This window comes from Ctenocephalides felis, unplaced genomic scaffold (assembly GCF_003426905.1).
Source record: "Ctenocephalides felis isolate EL2017-DRISC unplaced genomic scaffold, ASM342690v1 CF-g0.4_SCAFFOLD_00845, whole genome shotgun sequence".
NCBI classification, from domain to species: Eukaryota; Metazoa; Arthropoda; class Insecta; order Siphonaptera; family Pulicidae; genus Ctenocephalides; species Ctenocephalides felis.
This window is the reverse complement of record NW_020536999.1, coordinates 25,269,062-25,288,119: the sequence shown is the minus strand read 5'-3', so window position 1 is coordinate 25,288,119 and position 19,058 is coordinate 25,269,062. Positions and strand designations below refer to the sequence as shown.

Sequence of the window (19,058 nt, the reverse complement as noted above, 5' to 3'; positions counted from 1 at the left end):
TCGACAGAGCAGAACAGCAAACGGTTCTTTTGTTAATAATATAATTATCATTGAAAGCTACGCTTCATTGTAAACAAATATTTACATCATAACAATTAAATACTAAAAAATATATTAAATCTGAAAATCTGAAATTAATCAAAATCTAGGTTCTTCCACAACCATAGGAACCTTAAAAAACAACTAAATATATAAAACAACCATCCGAACCTTAGAATTAAACAAATCTCCTACCTTCTTTTCCCCGAATCACATAAAAGACAACACGATACCTCTGACGCTGACATACGTACCGACGATCAGGGCGACGATGCCGAATAGAACCAGGGCGATATCCTTGACCAAGACGTAGCGAAACTTACCCAAGTTATCGGGCCACTTTGCACATAACTCTATCACGGCCGGAAAGGCCAATCCGAGGGCCGACAAACAGAAGACACCGATCAACGAGATGAAGAGACCCAGGCGGGGGATGGCCACAGCACTCAGGACTGCAGGAAGAAGATGATACATAATTGGTGATTTAATAAATAAATAGAAACATAATTAGTTTTATCCTCACAGGTTACGATGACAACTCCTATCCTGATTGCGTACTCATACAAAATTTTGTGGTCGCTCTGGGCAATTTTCTTCTCGAAGTATCTGGTCAGCAATATTTCCACTGGCACGTAGCACTGGAGACCGTAGGAAACGTAGATGGCCAGTGTAAACATTATTTTAATAGATTGGGCCATGCTGTGGATTAAACATTAAAAAAATCATCTCAAACATCAATTATCATGATGTCTAGCAGTACACGTTTAGAACTCACATTTCTTCATTTGGCAGATTCAGAGTTATAGAACCTTTCGAGTCAGGGCCGTATTTGATGTATCCCAAAAAACCAACCATAACATACAAAAAGACAATGATAGACATGGCGACGTTCAAGACGCCGCAGTAGCCTCCGAAGGACGCTGGAGTCTTCATGTTATTTTCCAAAGCAATTATCTGAAACCAAAATCATATTGTAAATAAAATGGTTTTCCCTGCTTATCAATCGCTATACACTTACCACTCCGACAGCTTCCAAGGCAAACAACGTGGTTCCAAAAAATAATGGATATCTCACCAGCGGTGCCACCATCTCCCTTGTTGAAGGAGACGGTAAGTCGTCCAAAATATACACCATAATCAGACAGATACCGACCAGTGTCACCAAATTGGCCAAAGAAGAAAATGGAGCCAAGAGCTTTAAATTCCTTATGCTGTTGATGGCGATCAGAGGTATTAAAAGGAACACCATGTGGAGTTTGACGTCTAATTCTACCACGTAAAAGTCTATCAGCTGCAACAAAAACGATAATTTGTTAGGTTGTTTTTGAGGTAGTCGTTGATGGTGGTTATCACCTGTTTGATGTTTTCTGCGACGAAGACTACGTACACGCAACAGATTCCAACTTGGTACACTATGAGAAAGATATCTACGATAGCACTAGAAAAAAAATATAATAAAATAATAGACATTGTTCACATCAACAAACAGGATTAGATTTTACTAAAGGATGTCGAATGAATGGAAAACCAAAACTTCTGCGATGATCTCGATTCTACGAAAATATGGTTGGCCCTTTAAAACAAACTAAAGCCTTTCGACACAACTTTTGTCTAAATAAAATGATTTATAAATCTTACTATGATGCATTAGCAAAACGCCTGAGACACTGCGGGCCGATTTCCAGGGCGTATTTCATAGATGCCGGATAGGACAGAACTGGAACTTTTAATTTTTTGCACAAAATATATTGGGCTTGCACCTGAAAACAATTAATTTTACAATAAGTCACATCAAAATCATAATTTTAAATAAAAATGAATTATACCAGGACATGCAAACAGTATGTGCACAGGGCCCCAATCAATATCGTGCTGATGGTTCCTAAGACTAAACCGGAGTTGTGAAAGGCTTCCGGCATTGCAAGGATTCCAGTTCCCAGTGAACCTTTTAGTAAATGGATTAAGGTTTCACGATTTCTAAAAGAATCGAATAAGATTTTATATAGGTATAAATATATATATAAATATATATATGTATATATATATATATATATATATATATATATATATAAATTATTTATTTATCTATCTTACGTCGTTGCATTCGGGTTAGTTCTGTGCTGGTGAGGGTCGTAGTCCTCATTCTGCGACGTCGGAGTCCCAACAGGCGTGTCCTTTCTGAAAATAAATTTAAATTATATGTAATTTAAAGACATCTTTGAGATGATTATAGATGAAAAAGGAATATAGAGCTTGGGTACAGGATGAGCCATGAGAAATGAGAACAGAAGTCGCTCTAAAGAATTTTAATGAGTAGTCGTCCAACAGGTGGATCTCGGGTAGAGATATTTACATACAAATATACGAGGGTTAATTTTTTAGGCTCGTTATAAATATACCAAGTTGTCATAGGGCATTACGGTGTTAAACAAAATTGTAGATGATTTAATTTTGTATATTTCGCTCAAACACATCATTCAGACGAATCTAACGGTTTATAAGTTGCTAAAGGAATAATAAATGAATGCACTTGAACAAGTAAACCGACGGACAAAGGCGGTTGCTGTTCAGAATAATTGCTACTTAACAACTATATTTCAAAGTATGTCGAGTTAATCTAGGGTCTTTTGTCGTTAGTAAAAGTCGTACAAAATTTAAATCTGAACACTTTTGTCTTTTGTCGTTAGTAAAAGTCGTACAAAATTTAAATGTGAACACTTTTGTCTTACACCACATTCATATCAACCGATTGGTATCAGATTTGCAAACGTTATTAAACACCAGTCGTTATTATATGGTTTTTGAAGAGTGGTTTGCTCTAGGAATATTGGACATAATTGTAAATTAATTAATTTTACACAAAATGAATTTGCACAATTAAAAATTAATCACCATATATAGATCGAAAACATGTTTCCAATTGAAAATAAGCCCATCTTGGGCACTGTGTGAAATGGAATTGGGAAAAACTCTCACACTACTCCTTCCCTGAATCGAGTTGGAGTTTAACTCAGTCCTGCCCATTGGCAACACTACTGTCCAATATTATAATACATTAGCATAATACATATTTATCACTTATTATTTATTTAAACATAAATTTTTATCCATTTTCCACTCACGTTTTGTTTCCTCCTCCCACTTCCATAATTTGCAAATTGATTCCTTCTCCGTTCTTCTCCTCCATGTTGCACGTTCAGTAAAACTCTTCTGCAAAACAAAAGCAAAAACTAGAATTAAATCGAATTAAATTTATTCTCACGCCAAAAATAATTAAATTTTAATCGATGTACGATTATGGATTCAAAGAATTTTAATCGAGAGCCGAGAGAAAAGAATTGCGAATATGCAATTTAATGCAACTCTTGATCTGGAGTGGGATCGAATCTATTTTAATGGGTTTTAATTAATGGTAAATGAACGCAGTTGATATTAATGTAGAAGGACAGATTGTAATTTAAATATACACACTGATATATTTATATATATACATCCTGCAATATGAAATTTCCATAGTGTAAAATTAGGAAAAAAAAATCTATATATTTTTTTATTTACAAAAAAGGTTCGATTCATATTGTACTCTCCAAACTTTTTTGAAAGCATGCCAAATGGTATTAGGTTTTGATCTATTGGCAAGTTGCAAAGAATTCTCGAAACTTTCCAAATTTCGACTTCTTCGTATTACATTGAATTGTGCTCTTTTAAATGAATAATTAGACTAAGTTGTCTCTAAGTTTCTGCTAATTGCACGTCTAAATCATACATTTAGAATATTTAGATACTTCAGACTTTTATACTTCAAAATAAATTTGGACCATCTACATAATGTACTTCTAATTCTGTATTGAGTAATACGTCACATGCAAAAAGGTGTCAGATATATATTTTTTTTAAATTTTTATTTGTCTATTATAAGTAAATACTTAAATATTATAATAACAAATTGCACACATATCCAATTGGTTTCAAAACAATCATTCAAATTGCATAATAAACTATGTTTCGCTGGAAAAAACTGAAAAAAAATGAAATAATGAAATTGAAAATAATAAAAAAATTCTATAAAAAAACCGTAAACATATATACTAAAATATGGTAGAAATAAGGACTGTAAGAAAAATATAAGTTAAATAACAAGTAATAGATCATTTTACATAATATTGATAAAAAATAACAAGATAAATTATTGGTTATTTATGAAATTTAAAAGTTTATAATTACTGTACCAAAACATATCTTCAGTTGTTTTACCAGATGTTAGATATTTGCCTATTGCCAAGTTGTTATCAAATTATCTTACGTAGTATCTTGAAATGCACCATGCACCACTCCTTTATCACAGACAGGTTCAATAAACCAATTTAGACTCTAAAATTAGGTTTGAATCGGATTAAGTGATCTGGTCAGGTGCTCCGAGATCATTTGACTGACTCAAGAAGATTTGACTAAATGAGTAGTGTGACTTGATTGAAAATCTGCCAAAGTATTCCGTGTCTGCAATAAGTTATTTTCAGTTGAGGGATTTCTGACACTTGTGACTGATGGCGAGGAAATAGATGTATTATGTAAATGTAATAGAAATATATATGCATCATATATAGGCCATAAACCAACCGTTTTTTATCCTGTTTCTACTGTATGCACAGCACTAGATAAATCGACAATATTGAAACTAGTTTTTGTGTTTATATAAAAGTTAATTTACCACAAAAATTTGAATTTCATGTATAAATGATACCCAAACTTTATCGCCATTGTACTCAAAATTTTTGAGGTTGCACATACGTTTTATCCATGATAAAAAATATTATATTAACTTCCCATAAGATAATAGTTATAGTAATCGCAAGAAAATTAAAAATGAAATTGTTTGTAAATTTAACGTTTCAAAGGTTTCTGAACATTTTGGTATACCTTGACATACCTCGAGTTTCTGAACATTTTTGCTGTGGGTGTATGTCTTTGTGTGTATGTTTGAATACAATTTTTAGTTCACGATTTTGAGAGCACGGATCATCCGATTAGAATGATTCAAAAAACATTCGATTTGTATTGATGCAGATGCAGTGATTAGTTTTTGACAGAGGCGGGTTTAGCCATTTCAAAGATACGGTGTAAAAAGTGAAGAAGAATTGCAATTTTGAGAGAACGGAGCGTCCGATTTGAATAATTCAAAAAACATATCACTTATATTGATATAATGAAGAATTAGTTGAATTTTTGGGAAGATAGTTCCAGCAGTTTCGAAAATAAAAATAAAAGTTTGAAAAAATGCCATTTGGTGGCCAAAAAATATCATTAGACATATGCACATCAAATTATCAGATGTTTCATAGAGATTTTAGTAATAAAATCTTTTGTTTACAATTTATGGGTTATGAGATTGCTTTGAAACTTTATGAAAAAAAATCAAACTTTTCAAAAAAATTTAAGGCATTTAAACATTTTAAATTATTTACGACTTAAAATTTTAAGTCATCATCAGGTTTATACTCATTAGACTTGGTGTATACATCAATAAATGTGCACAAAGTTGGCACTAACATTTATAGTATACACCAACCTATCATTAACAAAGAGAATTTTTTTGTTTTATGTAAAATTGTGGAACATAAAAGAGTTGCGTAACAAAAATAATTAAGATAAAATACAAAATGTTTTTGCAAGAGCACTTGTATTTACAAATGGCACCGAGTCTCAAATGTCTTGTATTTTATCTAAATTATTTTTGTTACATAACTCTTTTACTTGCTATTATTTTACATTAAACTAAAAAAATCTTTTTGATAGTAAAAAGTTATTGTATGAATGTTAGTGCTAACTTATTCCCTAATTGATGTAAGAAACCACTGATGATGACCTAACATTTTATATCGAAACATTTGAAAAATTGAAGATTAATTCATAAATTATTGGCTATTATTTGATTTATTTCACTACTCATATATAACACACACACACACACATATATATATATATATATATATATATATATATATATGTATATATTTATACAACCAGCAAACAATTAACAATGACAATATTATTTAATTATAAAAGTACAATTAGTAATTTGATATAACTTTTGAAACGTGATACGAAGTACTTGTTATTATTAGTATATTAGTGCAGACAAAACATTTTGAAAAATTAATAACAAAGGTTGTATCTGCGTGAAATTTGATCAAATCTCACATTATACAATAGCAACTTGCCGATAGGTTAAATTCTAATATTATTTTTCATGTGATATATCATTGAAAAGAGCTCGAAGAGTACATTGAGAATTTAATATTCGATCTTATAAAATTTATAATATAAAAAAATATTATCTTACTTCCACCTACTGAAGTTAAGTTCTATGAAACTTTTACAATGAAAGTGAAATCAAGTATGATTTATATATATAGTGTAGTCGTATTTATCAGGATGACACTTATTATGTGAGATGCCACGAATAAAATTTGTTTCATTCAAGTGTCATATTAAATTGTCGACATCCGCTTAAAGTGACGGAGATTCAATTTGTCATATGGAACAGATTTTAAGACTTAATATAAACATACATAACATACATTTATACATTTATATTTATATATATATATATATATATATATACATATAAACATGAAACAGTATTTTTTATTTCGTAATGCAAACGGTACGTTCTGCAGAGCTCCGCAGTTTCGCAGAGCTGCAGAGCTCAGAGCTCAATTTTGCTAGAATTATGTATAACCAAAAAACTATTACATAAAATCCCACCGAAAAAGTCTAATACAGGGTATAATAAAAAAAACACTGATTATGAGATATAATATATCCATATATTAAAATTGCAGTACAAACGGCTCGTCCTGTGGAACTCCTTAAAATCCCAAATTGTAAAATATCAATCCATGGTATAAGTTCCATACATACCTATTGAATATTTTGCTAAGTCTTTTATAACTTAAAATTTTATTTGAGATCTTGTCTAATTATAATAGTAACTTAATAATAGTAAATTTCAAACGATAGGTATTAATACCTATCAATTGTTTACAAACCATACCAAGCAAAATCGTTTGAAACTCGAAATTTTCTCAATAAAGTAATTCATGTTATTATTTGTTGTTATAACAGACAATCTGAAAAATAACATACTTATTTCACAATGTTGTAGTACAGACGGTGCATCCTGCAGAGTCCTTTAAAATGTAATTTAATGATAGACTAGTATTTTGTTCAACATAAACCAGAGGCAATTTGGTAAAATCCATTATAACTAAAAATTTTATAAGAAAACAAACTAATTTTATTATTTGTTGTTGTAATAGATACTGTAAAGAATAACATGACTCGAACACAAAGTAGGAGTACATACAACTCCAAATACGGTGAAAAATGTTTAAAAAACTCCAATGTATTTTTGCATAAAGGGAGCAATTATGCTTGGTATTTAAATCTGCAAAGGTAGATCAAATTATTTTTCTTAATAAAGTTAGAAATATAAATAATTATTTAAATCTAATATATCTGAATTTTATACCAATTATAATATTAACCCGATCAACCCTTTCTACTCGGATATCGCTGCTACATATTATTATTGGAATTCGCGAGTGAAAAGGGTTAAGACTCAAAATTTTCTTAATAAAGTCATCAATATTATTATTTGTTGTTATAATAGACACTGTAAGGAATAACATATACAATTTACAATGTTGTAGTACAGACAGTGCGTCCTGAGGAGTCCTTTAAAAATGTAATTTAAGGATAGACTAGTAATTTGTTCTGTAAATACGAGACGCAAATTGATAAAGTATATTATACCTAAAAATTTTGCAAAAAACAAATTGATTTTATTATTTGTTGTTTTAATATAGACTCTAAGGAATAAAATGTCTAGAAGGCAAAGTTGTCATACGCCCTAAAAAAGGTTTAAACCACTCCAAGGTATGTTTTGCAAAAAGAGGGCATTTATGCTTAGTTTTTAAATTTATAAAGCGCACGAGGATTTATTTAGTAAATTAAAAAATTTTAAAATAAAGTTAGAAATATAAGTAATTATTTAAATTTATAAAATCTATAAAAATATATTGTAATTAAACCGGAAAACTGCTTACCGTTTTATACCGATTACAATATTATCGAGCCGCCGTCTACCTATCTATATATCCCCCGAACACGCACTTGCAAAACACATTATTTTATTCTAATTTTTTTTGAATTTACACTTTTAAATTACGCACTTGAACACGTTGAACCATTTATGACCAAATGACTTTTTAATACTCGTTTAATATAAAATTAATATTTATAAACAGATAGAACGGCTGCTTGTTTGTGATTGAATGAGACACCTTTACTATTAATACATTTATATAGGTTAGGACGCATGCGCTAACATTAGTAGAGGGGTGGAAAGGATATATATATATATATATATATATATATATATATATATATATATATATATAATATGTATATAGTATATTATAATATGATATACATTTAAGATTTCGTACAAACAAATAAGTATAGTTACTATAGTACGTAACAAATGCGTCGAGGATTTTTATGCCTCGTATAGAAATGCATACACCTTAATAAAATAATATATAAAATTTCTTCCGTTACAAAATAGTACCCATAAGTATTTTCAAAAATTAAAAAAAAGATTTAAAGTATCCCATACCTAATTTTCAGCATCCTACATGAATGGATTCCAATTATTGGACATTCAAAGGAACATATATTAAAATTAAATCCCTATAACCAATTTTTGTGGAATATTCTCCAAAATCTTTGTTAACTTCCCGTAGGGTTATAACTATATAAATAACTATAGTTATTGTAATCGTCCAAAAATCGAAATTGAAAATTTTTACATTTCTTCACGTTTTGAAGGTTTCTGAACATTTTGGCATACATCAAAAAAATGTGTGTGTGTGTATGTATGTATGGATACAATTTTTCATCCACGTTTTCGGGAGCACGGATCAACCGATTTCGAGATGTGCTGATTAGTTTTTGGCAAAGGCAGGTCCAGCCGTTTCGGAGATACGGAGCAAAAAGTGCAGAAAATATAAATAGAGATGGGAAGAAGAGGTGATTAGTTTTTGGAAGAGTCAAGTCCAGCCATTTCGGAGATACAGAGCTAAATGTGCAAAAAATGGCAGTTTTTGAGAGAACTAATCGTCCAATTTGAATGATTCAAAGAACTTTCTGCTTGTTTTAACAAAATAATTGCTTTTGAAAAAAAATATTTTATTTTTTTTTTCAGATTTTTTTTTGTATATTGAAAATAATTCATATTTTAATTTTAATTCTGACTAAAGATCTAATATACTTTAAACAAATAATTCCAACTTTGCAATTCAGTTTACATAATTTTCTTATAAATATATATTTACATGTTTTTAAATAGATTATTATAAATATTGTACATTGTCTAATTATTAGACAATGCACAATATTCATAATAATCTATTTAAAAACATTTAATATTCTCAAGCATTTCAGAGGTACAGAAAGTTCCAGTAATTTGCCTTAAGACACGATGCCATACACCACTAGTTAAAATTAAAAATTAGGTTTAAAGCATCACATACCTAATTTCCAGCATTCTATTATGAATGGATCCAATTATTGGGCATTCAAAGGCACATTGCAATATACAAGTATATTAAAATTAAAGACCTATAACAATTTTTGTGCAATATTCTCCAAAATCTTTGTTTAATATTTTGTCACTAAACAGCTTTTTTAACCATTTTTATAATATAAAACAAGGTTTAAAACATCACATACTCAAATTATACAGTTCTACTGAACAGATTTTAAAATCAAGAAACGATACAAGTGTTAAACTTAGAACACATATACAGAATTTTGTAAAACTATTTCAGTATTTGTTATTGTACTAAACACTTTAAAGCACATTATATTAACATCAATAGCACATTCTGCAAAACCACAATGCTTACAAAATGCATACATTCGAAAAAATAATCAAGTACTAAATAAATAAAATGTTTGTAACAACTGAAAATGTAGAAATAAGACAATATCTTGTTTTCATATCCATCTTATTTGTACTTTACATAAATATACACATTTATTATAATAAAATTTGAGAAAATATTAATATAAAATAACATAACAATAAAAAAGACAATGTTCTTGTTATCAATTATAAAATTCATAAATTACTGAAAGTTTACTAAAGAAGGATCAAACTCCGTCCCTTGAAAAGGAGACCCATCAGCATTCCAGGATTTTCTTAAAAGCTCCCTATTTCTTATATCCTCTGTAGTGGGCTTGCCCATACTTTTTTGTGCTTCGTTCCAAAACATTTCTTGCACTAAAGTCTGTGCGTCTTCAGAGAGCTCATCTAAGGGTCTTGAACAATTCATTTTACTTATATCCAAAGACGTGTCCGACTCCAACAACTTTTGCCACCATCGATCCTCCTTTTTTTGTAAATGTATCAATAGCCTACCATTCGAAAGCCACCACACAGATTCTGATGGTTTGCAATTGAAAGGGAAGTCTTCGTCAATGTAAGGTGTTGATTCATCTTTAAATTCTACTTTTAAATGTGCAGGTGTAATCAATACTTTTAACTGGCTACTTGATGTTATTGTCTCTGGCAAAGTTATGTATATGTCTATTTCATTTATCGATTGTGACCAGGTATATTTTTCTGTAACAGCACCGTTATAGGATTCGCTTGATGTGTTGTGTTTAAATTTTATGTCTGCACTCATGACCGGTTCTATGTCATCGCAGGATGATATTTCTATTTCATTATCGTATACTATGTCTGACTGGTGCAGATTTGTGTTGTAGATTTCATTTTTGTTTAAACAAATTTGCTCATCAGTGGACATAACCTCCTCTATATGATTTTTACTGTCAGAGTCAATAGTTTCGATATTATTCAAGTGGGCTTCATGATTATTAGTAATACAAATATTTTCAGGATGCCAAAGTCTTAGATATTGCATACAAACTTGTTCACAAACATTAATGTCTTCTTCGTAGAAATTTGTGCAACGATTAAGAAAACCAAACAGTGCATCAAAAAATGTATTAATATCATCGCCCTTTTGAAATATTTCAATAAATAAAGAGTCCGTTGAGCACGTCATGCCGTAAATAAATATATCAACAACAATTTTCACTTATAAAAAAAAACACAACATAAACGACACAAACTGACAAGCTGAAGCTGACAAGAAAATGTAAACACTACGAACGCTACGAAAGTATTGCCTGCTTCAAATTGTCATTAATAGATTAGTAAATAAAATTGGGATTTTAATAACAATGTATATTTATATTTATCTATATAATTATACTTATTAATACGTCAGTCACGTGTTTTACATTTATTAAATATAATAAAATATAATAATGTCGACTCGGTTCAACTCGAACTTTCTAGTTTCAAACAACAACTGTCAAACTACAAGTGTTGCCAGATTGCAATTTTGTGTCACTGCGTCAAAAATGCATGAGGCAACCCCACGATGAATTGACAGCAAAATGACAGTAGCAAAAAACCTGCTTTGATAACTAAATTTACAAGTTTAATATATACAAAATCCTAAAAAAAATCACGTAATGTCCCTCTATTTCACACTTCATAAATTATATATTTAACAATCTATTACACAATGGCGATTTAGGAGTCACTCAATGCTTCCAAATTCGATGTGCGATGGATATAACCTATGAAATATTGTTTGATCAGACTATGTAATGTTTCTAGAGATAACTTATAATGACTACGTTAGAAAATAGAGGTTCCCAGTGTACAGAATATGCTAACCCCGTGTCGGAGACACCGTCGAATGAGTCCCAACAAAGACATTGTTGGGTCTGTTTTGCTACCGAAGAGGATGATGCAAACGCAAACTGGGTACAGCCTTGCCATTGTAAAGGAACATCAAAATGGGTACATTATAACAAAATAATCTATATACATACATATAGTACTAAATATATAATCAATGTCCAGGTGCATCAATCTTGTTTACAACGATGGGTAGATGAAAAACAAAAAGACAACAGCTTTGGCAGAGTACATTGCCCACAATGCCAAACAGAGTACATAATAGTTTTTCCTCCAGGTATCACATTATTATATTTATCTTATATATATATATATATATATATATATATATAAATTCTTAACTGTTGCATTAGTTGGCATGATTGTACTTATTCTGGACGGAATAGAAATGTTGACAAAGAAGTTGAGTCCATTTCTAGCTGCAGGCATTGTTGTTGGATCAGTTTACTGGACTGCTGTGACATACGGAGCCATCACGGTGATGCAGGTATTTCCAATATCCATAAATCCATATCAGTCTAAGGCCCTTTGTGTTCAATTTGTTTACTGTGTTCCTATAGTTAAAAAGTTATGAAGGATATTTCAGATATATGCATAAATAAGCTAATCTCATGACTGTATATAGACTAATGTTTTCTAATCTAGGTAGTAGGACACAAAGAAGGAATGGCTTTGATGGAATTGCAAGATCCGTTGGTTTTATTGGTCGGTTTACCAGCTATTCCAATTGGTTTAGTTTTAGGTAAAATGCTCAGGTGGGAAGATTCTGTATTAACCTTTATAAGACGTAAAAGACATATTGTGAGAAAAATTCCCCTGCTTAGAAATATCCTGCCAACGTAAGAGAAATAGAATATATATATATATATATATATATATATATATATATATATATATCAATAAATACTTTTTTTAAGCGTTTTAATATTAATTTCTCTATTTCAAGGGAATCAGATTCAGTAGTGAATCTTGCTGAAAGTGACATTCCACCCTTATCAGACCCTGTCTCTGCTACTAGAGTCCTGTGTGGGGCACTAGTTCTACCAACAATAGCTGTCTTGGTTGGCAGAGTTTTATTTGAATCAATTGAAAGCAATTTCCAACGCACACTACTCGGTGGAGTAGCTTTTATAGCTTTTAAAGGAGTGTTGAAAATATTTCATAGACAACAATTAATTGTACGAAAGAGCAAACGTAAAATTATGGACTACACAGATGAAAATATTGCACAGTTTGGAAACAGAAGTCAATATGGGGGACTCAGTGCTAATAACTCGAGTGAAATGCTTTAAGGGATAACGATAATAGATTTATTTGAATTGCACTGATAGGAATAGATATACAAATGAATATGCTATATTGTTATGAGATGGCTTGTATTTTATAAATATTTTTTCTAAATCCATTGTTAATAGATTAGTTAAAGAAACTCATTCGACACTATCTATATCTATATATAGATGAAATAGTAACTAGTTTTTCAAATAAAATTAAGTTTAAGATAATTCTGTGAAACATTCAAAGATGTAAATAAATAAACTAAAAAATAGTGTACATAATGTAAATAAAAGCTATTACTTTTAATTTCTGTAAGTCATTCCAATCCTATTATATTTAGGTTGCTATTAGATCTCTTGTAACTTTTCAAATGTGTGTCTAATACTAATGAAACTTTCAACAAATTTGTATAAAATTAAACATTGTTTATTGTTTTCTATCATCATAAAAGCTCAAGAACCAATCATTTAAAAGAATTAAAATGATTGATCAGACTAATCTCAAAATTTGATTGATAAATTCTTTTTTCAATTAAGTTCTTTAATTTTTCCTAACAAAACTAAATCTTTTACTAAATAAGTATACTCTTACCAAAATTCCAAACATACACATTTTTGGAGTAATTTAAAAAATAACTAGTTGGTTTGGTATTTAGCCTTGAGGCAAATTACATGAACTTCCCGATATGTGTAAATAATCGACTTGATCAAAAAAATGTGTAAATAATATACTTCATCAATCCTACTTTAAAAAAAAACGATAATAATTTTAGCAAAGTTTGACGAATTTTTAAAATTAAACTACTTGTTGTAAGGCCGTAATATTACAGTAAGTTCTATAAGACCATGATGTATATCGCCAAAAAAAGTTCCATGAAAAACGGCTTAAATTTTTTTTTCAACAGTTAATTACAAGAAAACGGCTCGGTAGATTTTCACCTAAAATTAATCAGTACCATTCCCAAATGATATCTTTCGAACAGTTTTTGATTTTTCAAAATCGGTTCGGTAGGATGAGCTTAAATGTGGACGAAAGTTTAACACTTTTTTTCAACATTTAATTACAAGAAAACGGCTCGGTAGATTTTCACATAAAATTAATCAGCATCATTCCCAAATGATATCTTTCGAACAGTTTTTGATTTTACAAAATCGGTTCGGTAGGATGAGCTTAAATGTGGACGAAAATTTAACACTTTTTTTCAACAGTTAATTACAAGAAAACGGCTCGGTAGATTTTCACATAAAATTAATCAGCATCATTCCCAAATGATATCTTTCGAACAGTTTTTGATTTTTCAAAATCGGTTCGGTAGGATGAGCTTAAATGTGGACGAAAATTTAACACTTTTTTTCAACAGTTAATTACAAGAAAACGGCTCGGTAGATTTTCACATAAAATTAATCAGCATCATTCCCAAATGATATCTTTCGAACAGTTTTTGATTTTTCAAAATCGGTTCGGTAGGATGAGCTCAAATGTGGACGAAAATTTAACACTTTTTTTCAACATTTAATTACAAGAAAACGGCTCGGTAGATTTTCACCTAAAATTAATCAGTACCATTCCCAAATGATATCTTTCGAACAGTTTTTGATTTTTCAAAATCGGTTCGGTAGGATGAGCTCAAATGTGGACGAAAATTTAACACTTTTTTTCAACATTTAATAACAAGAAAACGGCTCGGTAGATTTTCACCTAAAATTAATCAGTACCATTCCCAAATGATATCTTTCGAACAGTTTTTGATTTTTCAAAATCGGTTCGGTAGGATGAGCTTAAATGTGGATGAAAGTTTAACACTTTTTTTCAACATTTAATTACAAGAAAACGGCTCGGTAGATTTTCACATAAAATTAATCAGCATCATTCCCAAATGATATCTTTCGAACAGTTTTTGATTTTTCAAAATCGGTTCGGTAGGATGAGCTTAAATGTGGACGAAAATTTAACACTTTTTTTCAACAGTTAATTACAAGAAAACGGCTCGGTAGATTTTCACCTAAAATTAATCAGCATCATTCCCAACTAATATCTTTCGAACAGTTTTTGATTTTTTAAAATCGGTTCGGTAGAATGAGCTTAAATGTGGACGAAAAGTTCAACACTTTTTTTCAAATTACAAAGAAACGGCTTGGCAGATCGTTGCACAAAACTGACAAACGATAGTTCTCACCGAAATACATCAAATGGCTTTTAAATTTCCAAAATCGGTTCAGGCGTTTTTGAGAAAACGTCGATCAAAAGTCTAATTTTGACAAATGCCAAAAAGACCATACTGATTTTTGCAAACTTTGACGAATTTTTAAAGCTGAACCAGTTGTCGTAGGGCCGTAATATTTTAGTATGACCTAGAAAACTATGGTATCTATCGTCAAAAAAATAATCATAAAAATCGTCAAATTTTTTTTTTAAAAAACTTTATTACAAGAAAACGGCCCGGCCGATCTTTACCAAAAACTAATCAGCACGATTCCCAACCAATATCTATCGAACGGTTTTTGAATTTTCAGAATCGATTCAGAATTGCGGGCTAAAACGTGGACGAAAAATTTTCCACTTTTCTGCAATTTACAAAGAAACGGCCGGGCCGATCGCCGCACAAAACTCAGAGACGATAGTCCTCATCGAGATACATCAAATGGCTTTTAAATTTTTGAAATCGGTCCAACCGTTTTGGAGAAAACGTCGATTTACGGCAAAAAATCTGTTCACACACACACACACACACATACACACACACACACACACACACACACACACTTTTTCCAAATTTGGTCTCATTCGATTCAGAATGGCTTGAAACGTCGAGAAAACATAAAATTAGCGAATCGGATTTTTTGATGAAAACATAAACTTCTCCTTCGGGAAGTTAAAAATATATTTATTTATTTACATCTTTAATGACAATATATAAAAAATAAATGCTCTTGAATAAAATACAATTATAAAATATTATAGTATGAATATATACAAATCTACTCACATAAAGTGAAAATCCAACACATAATAAAAAAACAATCAACTTTAACAACAAATATAGTCAACCATGTATCCTATTGACAAATTACATCAATAGAAAAAAAAATGGCACTATTCAACTATGGCAAGTTGAATTATATGTTCTATTTACATTTTTATATCTAAGAATCAAAAAGTGATACATGTCAATGCTTGGAAAAATCATAAACATAAAAAGGTTTTTGCGCACATAATATACTAAATATATTAAAATTTTTGTAAATTGTATTGTTATTTAAAATATTTTATGTTATAATTTGAAACCCAGAAAAATAATAGTAAGAAACTAGAACAAAAATAAGGTTACAATTTAATACATTTTGATCATGGTAAATTTTGATTAATAACCAACAAATATTTTTGTGTATAATAAGTAAAAACATGTATCACAAACAAAAACTTACATTTATATTTACAATATATGATATATTCAATTCCCAAATCTACCTCGCCGAATCTAAAACTCTTTGTACTATATTCCTCAGCATTTGTGGTTTGCAGTATTCTTCTAACCACATTATGACACCAGCTGACAACTCTGAGAAATTAGCAAAAGAAATCATACAAAATGATTTAAACAGTTGCTCAATTATTGCCTTGAACTAAAAGAAAATAATTAAAAGTAATACAGAAACCTTGGGAAAAAGAATCTAATACAACATACCACTTGCAATTTATCTTCATCTGTTAATCGACTTTGGATGATATTCTCACCAGGCTTATTAATTTGTTGAGCCTTTACGAGTTGCTCATAACTAGATTGTACAATCCTCAAAGCCTCCACTTCTTTTCTCAAACTGTTTCTGTCATCTTCCAATTTCTTTTTTTGTGTATGAAGATATTGGATGTAATCTATTGACTTCTGTAGAACCTACAAATTCTTTAATTAATGCATGTCGGCTCCTACATAATAGGAGAAATGTTACAGGTTATTATATTGCACAATTGTATTTACAAATACAATATTTAAATTGTATTAATGATTCACTGGTTATAATATTACAGTGGTGAACATACAGTTGCTTTACTAAGTTTATATCCGGCCTCACTCTGTTGTTTCATAGGCACTAACTCTTGCAAGGAATCATATCCTTTTTTAATAGCATCTCTTCTTTTTTGTTCAGCCTGTGTATGAGCCTCGCGTCTTCGTTCCTTGTATGTCAAGACACAAGCTGTACGAGCATTTGAATCACTATCTTCTTCATCTGATGGAATATATAGAAATGAAACTTTGGGCTCTTAGAAGTAATAATATATAATACAATTGTTTGTTATAATTGAGTTTATTTCTAAAACTGACCTGAATTATGAGGTGAAGACGTTGGTGTATGTAAGGAACCGGTACTGCTGCATCTTGAAGAAAATTTTTCTCTATCGTTAGGACTAGAAGGCTCCAATTTCATATCACTTTCTGATGCAGTTGTTCTAAACCGACTTCCTAAATGATATAATCATTTTTATACGTATGTAAAACTTGAGATACATATAATAAAAAAATACTCAGTTTACACTATATTTTATATTAACAATATATTAAATTTTATTCAATCTAGATATATTTTGTATACGTAACAGTTTTCTTACTTTTATCCAGCCGATCATAATAAGATTCTGCCATATTTATTTTGTTAAACAATCAACAATAAATAAGCATTTTATTTATGTTCATTATCAAGTTTTAGCATAAATGTTTATATCAAAAATATTAAATAAAAATAACATTCTTATTTAGATAACGTCAAAAGAAACATTTGACATTGCATTGATAAGAACAGTAACAGTACTAGTTGTCAGCGACAGATGACTCGAGGATATAAATAGTATTATAAAAATTTGTCATAAATTTATTGTAAAACAAGTAATAATTAAGAATTCAATTTGATTTTGCTTTTTACTTCGTTGCAACATGTTTAATTGTGTAATTACGATATATTTAAGTCTTTATTTATAAAAAATCATTTGCGCAATTTCTATCGTTTCCATATTCTTATAACAGATGTCCTACCAGTAGCCCAGCACTTTTCTTCTGACATCTGACATTACAAACATTTGCATTTAATTTTTAGGTTTACTTTCGTATAAATAAATATAAAATGACTACAGATATAAAAGTTGGATCTCTAGAGGAAGAAGCTTTAAAACGTAAAGAACGTTTACGTGCTCTCAAAAGAAAAACAGATCAAGAATCTAGCAGTGCAAATAATTCATCAATCAGTGAAAGCTTACCTAAGTAATTTCAAGCAAATAAAATCTAATTTATATATATATATATATATATATATATATATATATATACATACAATTACAACAATTACCTTTTACCCCTAGGCCCATTTTCCGGAGTTACAAGCCCCAAGATGAGCAGCTACAAGAAAACACAATACCTGATACTAAACCTTGTGATATCGAAAGCGAAGTCCAAGAACAATTGGAGTCTGCAAAGACTGCTCAAACTTTAATAGAAGACTTAGATATAACTAATCTAGCACCTAGGAAACCTGATTGGGACTTGAAAAGGGATATTGCAAAAAAATTAGACAAGTAAGTTAAATAAGTATTTTTAAACTCATCTATTTATTATGATTTAATAACTTTGTATTCATTTATTTTACTCACAATATTTCAATGTAATATTTGTTAATTAATTAAAAAAATGTTATTTTATATTTTTATAATTGTAGACTTGAGCGAAGAACACAGAGGGCTATAGCAGAACTGATTAGAGAAAGATTAAAATCAGGAAAAGAAGATTTATCAACAATTGTGAATGTGGCTGCTATAACAAATGATAAAGCAGCGGACGTAGATGAAGAATAAATAAAACTTGTTTTAATAAATTGCGGAATAAATCTAAAATATTTTATTGTAAGATTTT

The 19,058-nt window shown here is 30.0% G+C and overlaps 5 protein-coding genes across 5 annotated transcripts; 2 read left to right on the top strand and 3 right to left on the bottom strand.

Moving 5' to 3' along the window:
* Positions 1-161: 161 nt before the first annotated feature.
* On the bottom strand, positions 162-8,361 carry LOC113363230 (proton-coupled amino acid transporter-like protein CG1139). Its single transcript, XM_026605717.1, has 10 exons — positions 8,148-8,361; positions 3,162-3,249; positions 2,134-2,217; positions 1,866-2,016; positions 1,678-1,799; positions 1,393-1,477; positions 1,058-1,330; positions 815-993; positions 563-738; positions 162-491 (listed from the first exon to the last, which is right to left on the bottom strand). Exons 2-10 carry the CDS (start codon positions 3,224-3,226, stop codon positions 250-252), a joined length of 1,377 nt encoding a protein of 458 aa, XP_026461502.1. The 5' UTR covers positions 3,227-3,249; positions 8,148-8,361; the 3' UTR covers positions 162-249.
* Positions 8,362-10,208: 1,847 nt separating this feature from the next.
* On the bottom strand, positions 10,209-11,303 carry LOC113363473 (nudC domain-containing protein 3-like). Its single transcript, XM_026605975.1, has one exon. The coding sequence runs from the start codon at positions 11,175-11,177 to the stop codon at positions 10,233-10,235; it is 945 nt and encodes a 314-aa protein (XP_026461760.1). The 5' UTR covers positions 11,178-11,303; the 3' UTR covers positions 10,209-10,232.
* A 289-nt stretch (positions 11,304-11,592) lies between these two features.
* LOC113376863 (E3 ubiquitin-protein ligase MARCH5-like) lies at positions 11,593-13,341 on the top strand. The gene is made up of 5 exons (XM_026616946.1): positions 11,593-11,986; positions 12,050-12,161; positions 12,238-12,371; positions 12,530-12,723; positions 12,831-13,341. The coding sequence occupies exons 1-5, from the start codon at positions 11,813-11,815 to the stop codon at positions 13,174-13,176; spliced, it is 960 nt and encodes a 319-aa protein (XP_026472731.1). The 5' UTR covers positions 11,593-11,812; the 3' UTR covers positions 13,177-13,341.
* A 3,152-nt stretch (positions 13,342-16,493) lies between these two features.
* LOC113363359 (max-like protein X) lies at positions 16,494-17,900 on the bottom strand. The gene is made up of 5 exons (XM_026605852.1): positions 17,768-17,900; positions 17,484-17,621; positions 17,201-17,388; positions 16,848-17,054; positions 16,494-16,785 (listed from the first exon to the last, which is right to left on the bottom strand). Exons 1-5 carry the CDS (start codon positions 17,799-17,801, stop codon positions 16,627-16,629), a joined length of 726 nt encoding a protein of 241 aa, XP_026461637.1. The 5' UTR covers positions 17,802-17,900; the 3' UTR covers positions 16,494-16,626.
* A 292-nt stretch (positions 17,901-18,192) lies between these two features.
* Positions 18,193-19,022, top strand: LOC113363523 (coiled-coil domain-containing protein 12-like). The gene is made up of 3 exons (XM_026606017.1): positions 18,193-18,413; positions 18,512-18,724; positions 18,865-19,022. Exons 1-3 carry the CDS (start codon positions 18,277-18,279, stop codon positions 18,998-19,000), a joined length of 486 nt encoding a protein of 161 aa, XP_026461802.1. The 5' UTR covers positions 18,193-18,276; the 3' UTR covers positions 19,001-19,022.
* The last annotated feature ends 36 nt before the right edge of the window (positions 19,023-19,058 follow it).

Bases quoted from the DNA above. Each gene is read 5' to 3' on its own strand.
- LOC113363473 (XM_026605975.1), bottom strand. From the start codon at position 11,177: ATGACGTGCTCAACGGACTCTTTATTTATTGAAATATTTCAAAAGGGC.
- LOC113363359 (XM_026605852.1), bottom strand. From the start codon at position 17,801: ATGGCAGAATCTTATTATGATCGGCTGGATAAAA. The intron at 17,389-17,483 runs GTCAGTTTTAGA...ATATTCCATCAG, and splicing joins GTCTTCACCTCATAATTCAG to ATGAAGAAGATAGTGATTCA. The intron at 17,055-17,200 runs GTATGTTCACCA...AAGAATTTGTAG, and splicing joins ATAAACTTAGTAAAGCAACT to GTTCTACAGAAGTCAATAGA.
- LOC113376863 (XM_026616946.1), top strand. From the start codon at position 11,813: ATGACTACGTTAGAAAATAGAGGTTCCCAGTGTACAGAATATGCTAAC. The intron at 11,987-12,049 runs GTACATTATAAC...ATCAATGTCCAG, and splicing joins GTAAAGGAACATCAAAATGG to GTGCATCAATCTTGTTTACA. The intron at 12,372-12,529 runs GTATTTCCAATA...TTTCTAATCTAG, and splicing joins GAGCCATCACGGTGATGCAG to GTAGTAGGACACAAAGAAGG.
- LOC113363230 (XM_026605717.1), bottom strand. From the start codon at position 3,226: ATGGAGGAGAAGAACGGAGAAGGAATCAATTTGCAAATTATGGAAGTG. The intron at 739-814 runs GTGAGTTCTAAA...TTTAATCCACAG, and splicing joins AATCTGCCAAATGAAGAAAT to CATGGCCCAATCTATTAAAA. The intron at 492-562 runs GTGAGGATAAAA...TTCTTCCTGCAG, and splicing joins AGGAGTTGTCATCGTAACCT to TCCTGAGTGCTGTGGCCATC.
- LOC113363523 (XM_026606017.1), top strand. From the start codon at position 18,277: ATGACTACAGATATAAAAGTTGGATCTCTAGAGGAAGAAGCTTTAAAA. The intron at 18,414-18,511 runs GTAATTTCAAGC...TTTTACCCCTAG, and splicing joins ATCAGTGAAAGCTTACCTAA to GCCCATTTTCCGGAGTTACA. The intron at 18,725-18,864 runs GTAAGTTAAATA...TTATAATTGTAG, and splicing joins ATTGCAAAAAAATTAGACAA to ACTTGAGCGAAGAACACAGA.